Source organism: Aspergillus niger, assembly GCF_000002855.4.
Source record: "Aspergillus niger supercontig An09".
Classification (NCBI taxonomy): domain Eukaryota; kingdom Fungi; phylum Ascomycota; class Eurotiomycetes; order Eurotiales; family Aspergillaceae; genus Aspergillus; species Aspergillus niger.
In genome coordinates this window covers 1,335,970-1,351,358 of record NT_166525.1, presented here as the reverse complement: position 1 = coordinate 1,351,358, position 15,389 = coordinate 1,335,970, and the positions used below count along the sequence as shown (strand labels likewise).

The 15,389-nt window shown below is 52.7% G+C and overlaps 7 protein-coding genes across 7 annotated transcripts; 3 read left to right on the top strand and 4 right to left on the bottom strand.

The window, feature by feature from the left end:
• Positions 1–560: 560 nt before the first annotated feature.
• An09g05920 (uncharacterized protein) lies at positions 561–1,861 on the bottom strand (the record flags this gene model as incomplete). The annotated part of the gene is made up of 5 exons (XM_059749863.1): positions 561–1,329; positions 1,383–1,510; positions 1,570–1,583; positions 1,636–1,680; positions 1,753–1,861. 5 exons carry the CDS (start codon positions 1,859–1,861, stop codon positions 561–563), a joined length of 1,065 nt encoding a protein of 354 aa, XP_059601449.1.
• Positions 1,862–1,959: 98 nt separating this feature from the next.
• Positions 1,960–3,302, top strand: An09g05910 (hypothetical protein; the record flags this gene model as incomplete). Its single annotated transcript, XM_059749862.1, has 4 exons — positions 1,960–2,042; positions 2,405–2,550; positions 2,967–3,182; positions 3,256–3,302. 4 exons carry the CDS (start codon positions 1,960–1,962, stop codon positions 3,300–3,302), a joined length of 492 nt encoding a protein of 163 aa, XP_059601448.1.
• A 116-nt stretch (positions 3,303–3,418) lies between these two features.
• On the bottom strand, positions 3,419–4,598 carry An09g05900 (uncharacterized protein; the record flags this gene model as incomplete). The annotated part of the gene is made up of 3 exons (XM_001393864.3): positions 3,419–4,016; positions 4,079–4,421; positions 4,556–4,598. 3 exons carry the CDS (start codon positions 4,596–4,598, stop codon positions 3,419–3,421), a joined length of 984 nt encoding a protein of 327 aa, XP_001393901.1.
• Positions 4,599–5,030: 432 nt separating this feature from the next.
• An09g05890 (uncharacterized protein) lies at positions 5,031–5,827 on the bottom strand (the record flags this gene model as incomplete). Its single annotated transcript, XM_001393863.3, has 3 exons — positions 5,031–5,451; positions 5,527–5,742; positions 5,805–5,827. 3 exons carry the CDS (start codon positions 5,825–5,827, stop codon positions 5,031–5,033), a joined length of 660 nt encoding a protein of 219 aa, XP_001393900.3.
• Positions 5,828–6,656: 829 nt separating this feature from the next.
• An09g05880 (uncharacterized protein) lies at positions 6,657–9,648 on the bottom strand (the record flags this gene model as incomplete). The annotated part of the gene is made up of 3 exons (XM_001393862.3): positions 6,657–8,721; positions 8,776–9,517; positions 9,582–9,648. 3 exons carry the CDS (start codon positions 9,646–9,648, stop codon positions 6,657–6,659), a joined length of 2,874 nt encoding a protein of 957 aa, XP_001393899.1.
• Positions 9,649–10,220: 572 nt separating this feature from the next.
• An09g05870 (uncharacterized protein) lies at positions 10,221–11,164 on the top strand (the record flags this gene model as incomplete). Its single annotated transcript, XM_001393861.3, has 7 exons — positions 10,221–10,237; positions 10,409–10,439; positions 10,529–10,572; positions 10,629–10,732; positions 10,793–10,858; positions 10,913–10,977; positions 11,030–11,164. 7 exons carry the CDS (start codon positions 10,221–10,223, stop codon positions 11,162–11,164), a joined length of 462 nt encoding a protein of 153 aa, XP_001393898.1.
• Positions 11,165–12,759: 1,595 nt separating this feature from the next.
• Positions 12,760–14,949, top strand: An09g05860 (uncharacterized protein; the record flags this gene model as incomplete). Its single annotated transcript, XM_001393860.3, has 2 exons — positions 12,760–12,846; positions 12,937–14,949. The coding sequence occupies 2 exons, from the start codon at positions 12,760–12,762 to the stop codon at positions 14,947–14,949; spliced, it is 2,100 nt and encodes a 699-aa protein (XP_001393897.3).
• Between the last annotated feature and the right edge of the window lie 440 nt (positions 14,950–15,389).

Genomic DNA, 15,389 nt, shown 5'->3' with positions numbered 1-15,389 from the left:
CGATGACTGCGTGGCTTCAAATCCCGGTTGGATGCTGCCAAGACGGCGGAATTCGATCGGCAGGGCTGGGATTTCAATAGTGCATGCAAGTGGAAGAGGGGCCAGATGGGCGGGGCGTGGAGAAGCTTGCTTCTTGGTGATGGTGCCGAACCCTGCACGAGGCAATTAAAGTCGGAGGGGTTCGTGGCAGAGAAGACGAAGATAGTAGTGGGTGAAGGAGGAGGGAAGAGAGGAGCAAAGAGGATGCATAACAAAACATGCCACGACAGACAGTTTAAGAGTCACGCGACCCAGAATCAGCCTGCAGCTCATAAACTACCTCAAACCAGCTCAGTAGAATATATTAACCATTAGATTAGTTAAATAAGATAGGTGCAATCAATACTAGATGTACCGCAAGGGTACTATATACAGCTCCACTAGGATTATATCCCAGCAAACCCTGTGGAACACCACATCCACGCCACCTGCATGCTGTCGCCACTTCTCTCCTCCCTCATATTAATCCCTCATGCACACTCATAAACATACACTCCTACAAGGGGTATCACAAAACAAAATCATTTCTTCCAGTTAGTGCTGGATTCAGGGCCCCACAAGTGCAGGGGGTACCGGTATGGAGTCCCAAAAACCCGCGAGGCCGTTTGCCCCAGAGCACTGCGGACGCCACTCAAGAAGCCCGAGTTGGCGTACGCCTGCGTGACATCCCACATCATCACGCCGCCAAAGCTCTTGAAGGTCTTGGTATACTGAATGATCGACTGCAGTTGCGAGACCGGTACATAGCCCGAGCCGGCTGCCCCGGTATTGGCCGGAACGCCGAGCATCACTCGCACATTGGGGTTCTGAGACACGTTCTTGGCCCAGTTGTCCCACTGATCAAAGTTGAAGGTCGACTGCGTGCTTTGACCCTGAACAAATGAGCCCAACCCGCAAGGGTTGTTGTAGAACTGAACCCAGACGGCATCCATTGACACCGGCCCGTTGAGGAACTGCTGGTCGGCAAGGTCGGGGTAAGGGCACTGCGGCGCTGCCGTCAGAAAGTATTGTTTCGAGGGCTCGGCATCGAACAGTTGACGAAGGCGGTTCGCGAACGGCGCCATGTTATTCACAGTAGCCTCGAAATCGAGATCAAACCCGTCCACCGATGCGTTGCCAAAGGGCCGATGCGCCGTCGAGTTGGACTGCTGGGGGCCGAAAGTCTGCCAGATCAGGTCGGCACCGGATTGAGCAGCAGATTGCGACTGGAATCCACCTTCACTGTACGTCGCACCGCCAATTGACAGGATGATGGTCTTCCCCTTCTTCTGGCACGTGGTGATATCGGCACTGCATCATTGTATTAGCCGTGTTGCCTTCAGTTCCGAGAACATGAAGCATACCCAATTTGGGGACAATTCGGCAAGTTGGTGCCTTCGAACAGCGTGCAATTTTTACTGGTGAGCGAAAAGTCGTATGCTGGTGCTCCTCCAGGTCCGTTGACGTTCATCACAAACGCAAGGACAATGGCCTTGACGGTGGTTAGCATCTCATTCATATGCATTTTCTCTAGTCGAAGCTTGATCTTACATCAATATTGCCGTCTAAATTTCGAGTCAGCACAGCTTCTTCTTCCGAGGATTGCGGAACACTCACCATCGCAGTAATAGCCCAGGTTCTGCTGGGCCAAGCTTCCGGTTCCTGCATAGGAATTTTGGCCTAATCGCAGACATGTCAACTACGGTCAGACTCTGGCATAGGGTGGATACTCACCCCAGTACACAACCACGTTGTTAGAGGAAGACAAGTCGAGCTTGGCGTATGCTCCTCCCAGAGAAGCCAGCCCCATCGAAAAGGCAAGAATGTTTTTAAGGAGCGTCATAGTGTAAGGAAGGAATAAAGAGTTGGTGTCTTTTTTTTAAAGGATTGACTGAAATCTCAAAGGAGTGTGTGTTGAGTGAACGGTCTCTAACCTCAACGATGGGGGGCGGACGACCAGTTGATGATGCCCAAATTGCCGGTGCCGAACGGTTGTCGAATTCGAGTCGAGCTGCTATCACGAAGTCAGATTGTAGGCGCTCATGTCGCGGCTTTTATGTCTTCTCCAGACCAATCATAAGCCTGTTGTGTTGTGTTGAAAAAACAAGCTTGGACCGAGTCCTTGTCATCCGTTGTCTGGGGTCAAACATTCCAGATAGTAGTCTTCTCTCACGAAGCCAGCCAATAACCCAGGCCCCCGGATTGTCATATTCAAGTGGCGCTGCTAGACTGCAAGACAGAGCATATTTTTCAGAAATTCATCGAAACTATGATTGGTAGGGAACCGGCCGAGATACATTCCAGGATGGTTGTTGTCAATAACTTGGGCGGCCCGTGGAATGCCATTTCCTCTTGCGGACCCCAGCTTGTGATGAGCCGAACCCAGGGCAAACTCCTCTTCTCATGATCACTTACGTGGCCACGAACATCGTAGCTTGCGTACTCAGTCAGTCAGGTGCGTCAATGGTTCAATGATGGTTGGGATGAAGTCTGTTAGCCAGTTCGTTGTTGCCCGGCTGCGCATCGATTACCGTTAACATGACCATTAGGATACCATGCGAGTCCCATTTGACAGCTTGGCCACAGGGATATATTATTAAACTTTATAGCTGCCATGTGAGACTGCAAGGAGTAGGTCGAAAATCGAAGTATTGAGTGAGACAATCGCCGTGGCTTTCACCTCTCCGGGACCGACAACTAGAACCGGCAGTTGTACGTGTGGTGGAAGGTAGCCAACTACATCTGCCCCTGAAATCTGGGATATTCCGTGTGATGCACATGGCGGTTCTCAGGATATCAAATACATAGACTGGATGACCATTATCTCCTGACCGTCGTGGCTCTGACTTCTAGTGCTCCTATGCCCAAAGGCGATCCGTTGACCATGACGGTCAGATCATGCATAATGGGCAAATCGTCATGAAAATGCTATTCTTGGCTCCTGCCAGATGCTTATGACCCCAAGAATGCAGGTGTCGTCCTGGTGATGATGGCATGTAGTCCTTATCGGGCCGGTTTATCAGTCACTCACGGTACATGTTTTCCGTCAATCAGCCCAACAAAAGTTGGCCGAAAGCAAAATAATCCCGCATACTATGCTGTCTACCAATCGGCCCTGGGTAATGATCGGACTATATGCCGCGGAGTGAGGCCAGGAGCAGAGGGTACAAGGTTATCGGAGGGATGACGAGCATATTAAGATCGCCGGTCGAAAATGCTCTTGATTGAACCATTCAGGAGTTGATTGCTTGGTCAAGTTCTCCAAATCCTGCCGAAGCCAGTGATTCGAGATGTCATAATAAACATAACAAACACAATTTGTGCCCGGCTATGTGACATTGCACACAGAAAATATAGTTCTGCCGCCATTGGTGGGAGGTGACCGTTTATTTCATAGCATTCATTGATGGATGCCAATGACCCTTGAGACGGCCTCATCGTTGGTCATGCTGTTATCAATCACTCCTGCCACTTTGAGAACATCTACCACACCCTCAACAAGTTTCCTTTGCACACCCCGAGTCGTGCCTGTGAACTTGACATCCTTGAGCCACTCCTTAGCATCCTCCTCTCCATAGTTACAGCCCAGCTCTCCAGTACCCAAGAGCTTCACGACCTGAGCCGTATCGGCTTCAAAGTCCTTGATGCCCTGATCCAGGAGCTTGAGCAGCTGTTGCAGCTTGCCATCCGCTTCCAAATCCGAGAAAGATGAAGTAGACGCCACAATCATCCAAGACGGCCAGGGAGTGTAGATCTCACCGATCTTCTTCAAGGCGGGATGAGGTTTCTCTTCAGTGGGGTGGAAATACGGCTTCGTGGTGAAGTGTTCCCACATGAAAAACTCGGCCGTGGGCTTCGGCTCTTGCTCTGGATGCCCAGAATCGTATCCGGTCACTCCATTGCGGAGAGCAGCGAAGGGGCCCAGGGGCACGGTGGACAGGGAGTCAGGCTTCCAGCCTTGCTTCTGAGCGAGGACGAAAGACATGATGTGGGAGCCACTGTTTCGCGTCAGTATAAGGCGTGCCATTGGTTCTGCAGGTTGCGTTGTTTATTCCCTCACCTTCCAAGGCGACTGACACCAACCCGCTTGTCCTTGAGGTCAGTCACGGTGTGGATATCTTCTCTCTCCCGACCCGTGACGATGGCCCAGCGCAATGGCGTATCGACCCAGTGCCCGATCATCTTGTAGCCACCCTCTGAGGGGTCCTTCTGGGCCTGCTGTTTATCAGCCAGACCAGCAACCCATCCTTCGGTCAATCCAATGGCAACATCGATTTCCTTCTCACGCAGAGAAGTGATCATGTGTCCTGTTCCAGAGGGGAAGGGAATCAGAGAGATCTTGAAGGGGAGAGCAGCCAGGGCTGGGGAGCGCAGCGCCAGGTGAAGAGGCGTGAGATAATGTTCTAGAAAGGAAGGTCATTGTTAGCTGCTAGTAAATAGTCCGGAGCTCGGAGAACCGGGGGCTGTCCATGTTGCACAACTGAGATGATTGTATACGGCAGTGTAAGGATATTGAAGGAGGGAAGTTGAACCGTACCAGGCACATAGCCAATGCGGATAGTCTCTAGATCTGAAGCCATGGTGAATCGGGGTGGAGTAACGGAGACAAACGAGTCGGTTGGAAGATACTAGTAGCGAGGATCATTCTGCTGAACAGGCGGAGATGGAGCGTCTAAATGTCGAGTTGAACTAACGAGTAGTTGCTGGTGGGGTTCCTCCCGGTCCCTTGAAGTTACCCCGCGGCAAAAAAGAAGTTCTCCTCACGTCATTTGCCGGCCACCAATTGACTGATGACCATGCGAAGACTGCATTAGATAGGGTGTTACGGACAACGATTGGCAGCATAAGCTTCATTGAGCGTCTAATCACATCACATTATTTCTAATTCAATTGATAACAGGTCGGATGACCCCGGAGGCCGAACCAAGCTGAAGGTCCGACGTGTCTAGCTATGCCATATGTACAACGCCAACGGAAAGCAACGGAAATCTCACGGCCGTATCTAATCTCGTTCAAGTCATTCGGATGTCCTTCTCCTCCACATTATAGCTCTCACTAGGTCCTCGAGGACTGCCCGCAGTCCGGAACGAGGCACCACTGTACATCCAAAACTGCACGCCCAAGTACAGGTCGCAAACACACTGGAAGAGACCACACATCCGGAAAGCCCAAGGGATCACCTCCTGGCTGCAGAAGAAGTAACTCAGCTTCATGAGATCACCGAGGATCCAAGCCGCGAGCACCGAGAGCCGGAATCCTGCGCACGAACGGGACTTATGGTTCTTGAAAATCTGGGGAAGAGGCAGCGTGGCTTCCACGGCGAGACCGACGTATCCAAGAAGACCGATGTAGGATTCCGAGTAGGCAATTGGGGGCAGGAGGACTTGGATGAAGGTGAGCGCGCCGATGAAATACGCCAAAAACATCCAGTAACTATCGACGACTGTGGGTTAGTATTCGCTGCAATAGAATGGTCTCTCTGAAAGGAGAGAAAAGATTAGGACGTACGGTTTCGCGCTCTTCCATTGCCAGAAATCGTAGGGTCTCGCAAATCCACCGCCATTGTCCACACTGCTGAAAGGAACATGCTCAACGCTGTTCTTCAACCCGGGCGATGGCCGATTGTCCAATGCAACCTTCAACAAGACTACCTGCACCCCGACAGTGATAACGGCCTGAATCAGGAGCGAAAGAGAGTAGTAAGCGCCGAACCAGTAGAAGATCCTAGCGAAATTTGTTAACGCCGAAACCCCCAAGGGCCGCAATTCCTAGACTGGTGGCCTTACTTCAAGACGGACGCGACGAGCATAATCAAAGGGATGTCCAGCGAGAAACCAGCCGAGCTCCTCGACCGGTGAATACTGAGGATCTGGTCCGCATAGGAAGTCACTGGAGAGGTGATGAGGCTGTTGGTTTCAAGCGGCCAGTTAGCGTTCCATTACGATGCGTCCATGGGAGCGGAAGACGTACAAGAGGGGAGCCCCATATTCCAGGGCTTGCGACACAAGATACATAGTGAACTTAAAATTACCCGTCGCTATCCTTGTAACAAGAGTGTAGCGAATATAGGAAGATGTTAGGATGGTTGAGGAGCGACTGCTCGGTTTTGCGTCGACGATGGGGCAGTGAACGGGCGGAGCTTGCGGTTTCCGGAGTGAGACTGCGACGGAGCACCAGCGGTGTCAGGGGCGAAGCTCGTGGAGATGCTGAATTCGGGATGAGAACGCAGGCCGCGAGCAAAGACGAGAAACCTCCACAAAAGTGAATTGGCAAGAGTAGGGGGATGCCGAAAGCCCAGGAACTCCGTGCCGACCAGTCCTGAAGAGAGTTCAATGCCAAAATCGACCCGAATGCGGCCTCCCTCTTTTTTTTTTTTGCAGCCAGATTTCGGACTCAAATCAATTAAATTTATTGATCGGCGGCCACGTCCCTGGCGCTGACTCAGCCCCACTCCGGGAGTTGCCTTCCCTTTTTCCTCTTCAGGGTTGGGGTTCCACCCTTCACTACGATTCTACTACGGGTGGTGCTCAACTAGGGTGTAAGGGCATCTGAAAGCGTCATAACTAAATACCATTGATGTTTGATATATGAGCCTCTTGCATATATGTATGGGTGCTCAATCCATATCCTCGTCTAGTCTAAAACTCAATCCGCCATGTCTTTCCAATGCCGACATTGGGGTTCTTCACCACCGCATATGCGGCCTTGCCATCGGGCTGGCTGTGGTACTGCATAGAGGCTGTCGAAGCCGCCGAAGCTCCATCCTCAATGACAGTCACACTGGTCTTACCCTGCCATTCCTTAGGAGGATCAACTACCACCACCCGCTCAACACGAACGTTGGCCATGGTCTTCAAGTACTCGGCCGTCTTAGGACCCTTGGTGCCAACATCCTCCGAGACCAGGGCAGACTCCTGGAAGCGGAAACGGCGGTGGATATAAGCTCCACGCTCATAGTCGAACGTCTCACCGTCATCCACGTAGAGAGAGCCATCGGCTTGACCGTTCTTATCCAAGACCACAACAAGAGTGTACGGATCCCATCTCATCAAGGCGCTACTGCGGCGAGGACGGTCCTTGCGGGGGATTACATGGCCACCCTGCATCAGCAATGGCACAGTCTCCATAGGAGCAGGCACCGTATGCCGCTTTCCGGCTCCCTGGTAGACGGTGTAGTCAAAGTAGTCATAGTACTTTTCGTCGTCAGCAAGGTAAATGTCGGCCGTGGTGGCCTCCTCGGAGACAACAGGCTTAGCAAGAAGACCGGTGGAGCCGAGATAAAGCTGGTCGTCAATGGCAAAGCCAGCCTCATCCCAAGGGTGAGCGTAGTACTGCGGCCTCACGATCGGCATTCCGTTCACGGAAGCTTCGTGGAAGGCAGTGTACCAGGCGGGGAGAAGCTGATACCTCAGGCGGATAGCCTGGGAGATGATAGACCGGTGTGGCTCGGCAATCAGATACGGCTCTCTCCGGCGCGTGTCAATATGCGCGTGGGCCCGGAAGAAGGGGTACCAAATACCAGCTTGGTACCATCTGGTCAAGAGCTCCTTGCTAGGGTTCTGGAAGAAACCGCCCACGTCAGCACCGGCAAAGGGGAAGCCCGCAATGCCGTTGTTCAGAACCATAGGGATGGAAGCGGCCAAGTGTTCCCAAGTAGCCTGGTTATCACCCGTCCACATAGCAGACATCCGTTGAGCACCAGCATAATATGACCGTGTCAGAATGAAAGGCCGACGGATCTCGCCCTTCTTGCGCTCTAGAAGGGCATCGTAGGTGGCATTGACCAGGGTGATTCCATGAACGTTATGGATGTCACGGTGCTCCCAGTTGCCATGATGAAGGTTATCCTTGGGCATCGTGGTTTCGGGACCGTTGAAAACCGAGGGCTCGTTCATGTCGTTCCAAATGAAGACATTGGACAGCGTCCCCTTGAACTTGTCAAACTTGAATAAGCTGACCCACCATTTGATGGCGGCGGGGTTGAAGGTATCGATCCAGTGAGAAGAGCCAGGCCAACACCACCCGTCGTAGATCTCACCGTCCTTGTTCTTAGTGGCCAAGTCTTTGCTCTTCATTTCTTGGACGATGCTGTACTTGTCCTGGTTCTTGATGTGCGGGTCAATGATAACGACGAGTTTGCGCTCCGACTCATCGAGCTGCTCCTCCATGCTGATCGGATCGGGGAAACTGAGTGGATCCCAGGTGAAATACTTTCTGTCATCGGTATATTCGATGTCCAGCCAGATGACATCGTAGGGGATCTGGTACTTGTCAAAGTTGCGATCGACCTCCTTGACATCCTCATCAGTGATGTAGTTCCAGCGGCACTGGTGATAAGCAATGGCAAAATGTTGAGGCAACTGAGTGTAGCCGGTGAGTTCACCATAGGTCTTGCTGATTTCCTGTGGGGTAGGACCAAGGAAAACGAACACGTCGAGCTGGCCGGACTCCGAAAACCAATGACTCTGGGTGTCAGTGGTGGCGCCCACGCCGAGAGCAAGAGGGTTAGGAGATGAGGTAGACTTGACAATGTCCACCCAGGTCTCTGCAGCATTCAGCCAGAAGACACCGACGGTGGAGTCCTTGCGATGTGCCTGCATGAATGGAATAGCACCATACAAGGTCATGGGACTGCTCAGCTCGTACTCAAATACATCCGCATTGTACATGCGGTAGGGCTCTTCGTGATTCCCTTCACCACCTCTGGGACGCTGTCAGTTCTGCGAGATGGAAAATGTCACTGCGCGACTAGCTTACCGAGTTTCCTTTAAGGAGAGAGAGTCAGCATGCTCAGGAATTCCAAAAACATGCTTGTAGCCAGGGAAGGTGATATCCAATCCCACACTCTCGGGACCCCTGGGCTTGGTGTCCGTGTTTCCACCAAAGCTCTCATCCCACCAAGTGCTTTCATCTTCCTGGGTTTGCTGCTCGCCCTCGCCTTCGACCTCTACCTTAGGGCGCCAATGCTCCATGTTAAGGTAGCCCTTGTTGTTCAATTGAACGTGGGTTTGGCCATCCCTCTTGAAGTCGGCGCTAAAGGGGGCGTGGCGGATGACAGCCTCGAACTGGTTGTCCGGACCGTACAAGACTCTGGTAAAGCCAGACTCGGTTTCAGGTCTCAAGGTCGCGGTTTTGCTCAACTCCAGGCCACCAACCAACACCCATTTCTCTGCCTCATTGTAGCGTTCCTTGCGTGCTTTGCTATCGTGTCGAAGCTGGATGTCACCGTTCATGCGCTTTTCCTCATCGACAACAACTCGGGCGGCGCCGGACTCGAGGAAGGAGACAACGAGAGGCAGCTTGACTTTCTCGTTGGGGGAGACGGACTTGAGAATGGTTCCGTGCAATTGGCCATCCTTGAACTGGATGGAGGATGAGTCGAGTTCGTATGGGGAGGCCCAGGAGGAACCTTGGGCGGCAGCATCGTCGGCGAATGCTCTGTTCCGCTTACAGAAGCCCGATTGAGAACATGTCTTGAAGTTCTCGTGTTTCACGGTGACTATGCGTCATTGTTAGATGTCAAGGAGAGCCTCACCAGTAGGAGTGTGATTGGATAGGCTTACCTCCGGGGATGACAAGGCATCCGAGTAGGATCACCAAGGACAGCAGTAGGGTCCAACGGTTGGACATTGGCCGAGTTCCGGCCATGATGGGAGAGCTCAGTAGTCAATCAGAGACACTCAACCTCTGAAAGAAGAACTATCAGCAACCACTAGTGTGTCGACCTGCATCTACCAGAGGTGAAGGTCCCACACACAAAGCTGTTATGTGCTGGGATAGAAGAAGGAAAATGCAACTAGATACGATAATGAAAGTAGTACAACAAGGGCACTCGATAGTTCCAGGCTGGCCAGATGGAGCTGAGATGGGGGGAAGCTCCTAGATAGGCTTAGTGTGACGCTAGTCTCAACTTGGCGACTGGGGATTCAGACTTGTTCTGGCCTCAGGCAGAAAGTACTGTCATAGTCAGTGATCAGGCATTTAGGCATGCAGGCATGCAGGCATCAACCCATGAGTGTCTCAAAAGTGACCACTGCTACTAATAGCATTATTGCCCCTCCTTCTGGCTGCCCCACACTGGCTTTGCGGTCCCTCCCTATATTTTTCGCCAACTCACCACCGGCTCTGTTTCTTCTCTTTCTTCTTCTGTTCCCTCAATCGTATCTCAGTGACTTCATTGTTATACTCTCAAATCCATCAAAATGTCTTCCGAGCAGACGTGAGTCGATTCCACTTCCCATTCCTCCCCTCCTTTTACCCCTCTACCCCTCCATTGCTCTTTTCTCTCTCGGTCTCTCTCAGTCAGCCTCTCTGGAGGTCCTTAGGGAGTCCTTTTTTGGATCCTCGTCAACCCCTCATTGCATTAATGAAAGCTAACCAATTGATATAGCTTCATTGCCATCAAGCCCGACGGTGTCCAGGTATGACTGATTCAAAGCCTCGACTCATCGCTCTGTGATGCATCTGCGGCATCTCCGGAATTAAACCCGTACTGACCCTGCCCTACCAGCGCGGACTCGTTGGCCCCATCATCTCTCGCTTCGAGAACCGTGGGTTCGTACTCCCCATCCATTGCAATTCAAAAAACATAGATACTGACGTTATCCCAGCTTCAAGCTCGTTGCTCTGAAGCTCTGCTCCCCCGGCCGTGAGCACCTCGAGAAGCACTACGCTAACCTCAAGGAGAAGCCCTTCTTCCCCGGTCTCGTCTCCTGTATGTAGCTCCCAGATGTTGCACATTGACGCATACCAGCATACTAATCTTGCCTGTTAGACATGCTCTCTGGCCCCATCTGCGCCATGGTCTGGGAGGGCCGTGACGCCGTCAAGACCGGCCGCAGTAAGTTCCTCTGCTAAAACTTGCATCTATCGTCGTATACTGATCATTTGAAAGCCATCCTCGGTGCCACCAACCCCCTTGCCTCCGCCCCCGGCACCATCCGTGGTGACTACGCCATCGTAAGGACCCTGAACCCATCATGATCGAGACATCTCACTCACAGTTGAATAGGACGTCGGCCGCAACGTCTGCCACGGTTCCGACTCCGTCGAGAACGCCCAGAAGGAGATTGCCCTCTGGTTCTCCCCCAGCGAGCTCCAGCAGTGGAAGCACTCCCAGTTCGACTGGATCTACGAGAAGGCCTAAATTATTCCGGCCAATGTCGCGCCTGAGCGCCTGCATTCCGCTACGAGTTGAGATGTAGAGTACCTCGGGTGATATAAAACTCCAAGATCTCATGAGAACTAGAAATACAAATATACAAAATATATCCAGGATCTATATGCCACGCTAGTAGTACTCTGTACAAATTATGAAATCATATAATACTATACACATCACCTTCTCCCAAACATCCCTCTGGCACCCCTCCCCAATGGAGAAAGCACAGCCCTGGAAAACCACGGGGTAGCCCAAACACTCACCGCAATCCGGACCGGCATCAAAGCCTTGGTAATAAGATAGGCCGTCGCAAACTCCAAAATCAACCTCACTCCCTCCCGTTCCCCCTGGACTGACAACGCTGACCGCTCCGCCTCCCCATGGTGGTGTGCACCATCCCCTCCATACTCCTCCGCGACTGTATCAACATCTACCTCCTCAACCCATCCTTTCTTCCGCAGCCAACGCCCAAATTTCTGTGTCTGCTCTTCGAACAATTGGTTGGAAGACATGTCCGGGAGCAGTCCATTGTTGTAATGAAAGGCAGCCACCAATCCGAATAAACTTATAACGGCGGTGATCTCGTGTAGGATGAGGAAGGATGTGATGTGCGTTGCGGGAGCTCCGAGGAGAGGTGTGGTATAGGGGCGGACCGAAGCTGGAAGACGATCATTTAGTCTGTGTAGACGCGACCGGACGTCTTTTGCGGAGGGCGGTGGGGGAGAAGGAGGTGTTGAGAAGAGACGGTGGGGAGAGGGTTTGCGCTGTGAGATGAGACGGAAGGTTTGGAGGATAGAGCGCGGTAGTGACATTTCGTTGGACGGCTCGAAGAGTGACTTGTGTCTGAAAGGAACTGGGGAACTTAGAGGCAGTTCCAGGTCTGGTACCAATTGAGGACGTCCCAGAGCTAATGGTGATGTATTTAGCAATTATACTTAGTCCAATCAACTGGTGGTTTGTGAAGCCGATATCGCGAGACCATCGGAGATATGGTGAGTGTGTTTGCTGTGTTTGCAAGGCAAATAAATTAAACTATACGCAGTAACAAGGGGCAGTTGACCGAATGTACGATCGGGATTGGCATGCAAATGTTCGTTCAGAACATGCAATTACCCGGTCCCTGATGTCCAATCTTTCTCACCAGCCCAGGGAGTCGTCGATCAAGCCGATGGGACAATGTCAGGGAAGAAGATTCTCTTCTGCAAGTCGTGGACAAGTACTACCCGAGCATTTTAGACGCGAACGATAGAGGGCAGTTGGAGAGAAGGGACCGGGTGATACTAAGCACCAGATATCTCCTCTCCGATCGGCGACATGATTGTTCAGGACTCTATAGCAGCAGGTCGTTCCACCGATCGGCCGGGATCATAATAATTGGGGGCAATTTCATGAGGAGAATCTTGCAGGCAGCGATGGGGTCGGCAGTTCGTCATGGTGCCTTTTCCGGAGGCTCCATCGGTGGGAGGAAGTCTTGTTCTTCCCCACCTCCGTCCTTCACGCCTTCTTTCCTCGCCTTCCACTCTCTCTCCTCCGTCCGTCATCGTGTCGCTGTTTCTGCTGCTGCTGAGACCGGGCTCATCATGGAGAAGATCACGGACAAGATCGCGGCTTTGCCGCCAGACGCCAATTACTTTTCTCTGGAGTTTTTCCCTCCCAAGACAAAGATGGTGGGGCAAGCCTCTACAACTCCCCGCACTGGAGTGACTCAATCTGGGATTATCTATCGGTCGCTAACAAGATGCTCGCGGTCTATCTAGGGTTTTGCCAATTTACAAGCGCGGTTGGAGCGTATGGCTCAGGCTTTGCGCCCGTTGTTCGTGACAGTCACTTGGGGCGCTGGAGGAAGCACCGCCGCGAGATCTCTGGAGCTGGCGGAGATCTGTCAGCGCCAACTACAGCTGACGACATGTCTACACCTTACTTGCACGAACATGAGTCGCGCCTTGGTGGACGAAGCCCTGGAGGAAGCAAAGGTGCTTGGAATCAGAAACATCTTGGCCTTGCGCGGTGACCCGCCCCGGAGCGAAGAATACAACATGCACGGCGAGGATGACAGCAACAAGGACTTTACATTTGCCGTCGACTTGGTGCGCTACATCCGCAAGCAGTATGGCGACTACTTCTGCATCGGTGTTGCTGCGTATCCCGAGGGTCACCCCGCCGATAATTTCCAGGATGGTCAGGATCCGGCCAGGGACCTGCCCTTCTTGATCGAGAAGACGCAGGCCGGCGCGGATTTCATCATGACTCAGTTGACCTACGACCTGGAAGCATACACCAAATTTGAGACTATGCTAAGGAACCATGAATCTGGCGTTTTCAAGACCATTCCCATCGTCCCTGGTCTGATGCCCATCCACAGTTACAAGATCCTGACGAGAGTCACGAAGCTCAGTCATGTCAAGATCCCCCCGCACGTCCTATCGAAGCTGGAGGAAGTGAAGCATGATGACGATGCCGTGAAGCGCATCGGTGTGGACATCATCAGTGATCTTGTGCATGGCATCCGCGATCTTGTCTCTCCTGGTCTCCGCGGATTCCACTTCTACACTCTGAACCTGGAGAAGACGGTGTCCTTCATCCTCGAGCGCTGCGAACTCATTCCCCCCTACACAGAAATAGATGACTCCGATGCCTTGGCCGATGGAGGTAACTTGTCTGCTCTGGATTCTTCGTCGTACATTGCCCCGAATGGCGCTCCCATCCGCACCCTGGCCAGCCGCCGCTCATCGGTCAGCTCCATCCCTCACAACCGTGTCATCGTCGACAAGGTACAGATCTCCGAACCCTCTTCGAAAGATTCCATAACACATGAGGCCTCCGCCTTGAGCGCCGGCCTTCCCGCCATGCCGCCGGACCGCAGCACAACTCTCCAGATCTCCGAAGGTCTCGGTGCCCTCGGCAGAGAAGCCACATGGGATGACTTCCCCAACGGACGTTGGGGTGATGCGCGCTCACCCGCTTTCGGTGAGATCGACGGCTACGGTCCCTCGCTGCACGTTTCCGCTGCCACTGCCCGGCGCATCTGGGGCTACCCGGTCACCCGCGAAGACATCAGCACCCTATTCCGCCGCCACGTCTCCGGCGAGCTCCACATGGTGCCCTGGTCCGAAGGAGGCGCCGAAGAGGACAGCAACGGCCTTAACGCCGAAACAGCCATCATCCAACCCGAGCTCCTAACCCTAATCGACAAGAAAGGCTGGTGGACTCTGGCCTCGCAACCCGCCATCAACGGCGTGCGCAGCGACGACCCCGTCTTCGGCTGGGGCCCACCGGGAGAAGGCTTCGTCTTCCAAAAGCCCTTCGTGGAATTCTTCTGCCCCACCAAAGACTACCTCACCGTCCTCAAGCCCCTTCTCCAGAAACACGGCCACGAAAAGCTTGCCTGGTTCGCCACCAACGTCAAGGGCGATTTCGAGTCCTCCCTCCCCGGCCCCAACACCGACGACCCGGACCCGATTGACATTAATCCGGCCAACGTCAATGCCGTCACCTGGGGTGTCTTCCGCGGCAAGGAAATCGTCACCCCCACCATTATCGAGGAAGTCAGTTTCCGCGCCTGGGGCGACGAAGCCTATCGCATCTGGGATGAATGGCGCCGCATCTACCCCAAGAACTCGGCGACAGAGCGCTTCCTGGACGACACTAAGAACGATGTCTGGCTTGTCTGTGTCGTGGGTCAGGAATTCGGCGCCGGCACGGAACCTGGCTCGGAGGAAGAGGAGGATGAGAAGAAGTGGATGTGGCGCGAGTTGGCGAACTCTCAGTGATTTTGTTTTGGATGGAACAGGTCAATGGATGGACGTATTAACCCGACTAGTATGACTACTCCTGGCCACTGGCTTGGTCTGGGTGGTGCGCGGGGTGATGGGTTTGGTTTATCTGGATTTACAGTAAGTTAAGCACAGTACTATACAAATGGGGAGGGGTCTGTTTCTTTGATAATTGAATACTTCTTTCAAATAAACTCTAACTCTACCTATGGGGAAAGGACATGAAGTACTATGACTATGTTCGGTGGTGTGGAGGGGAACTATGTATGTATGTATGTATTTGCATCATGGGTTGAAATGAAAATAGAGAGAGTCTGCAATTTAATAAGTCTGAACTATTACATTCAAGGGCCTTGTGGGGGAAACGGTAATATAACTCTTCGTTCAATTAATCATTCATCATCCACAAACCCACGCTATGCTATGCCATAACTATC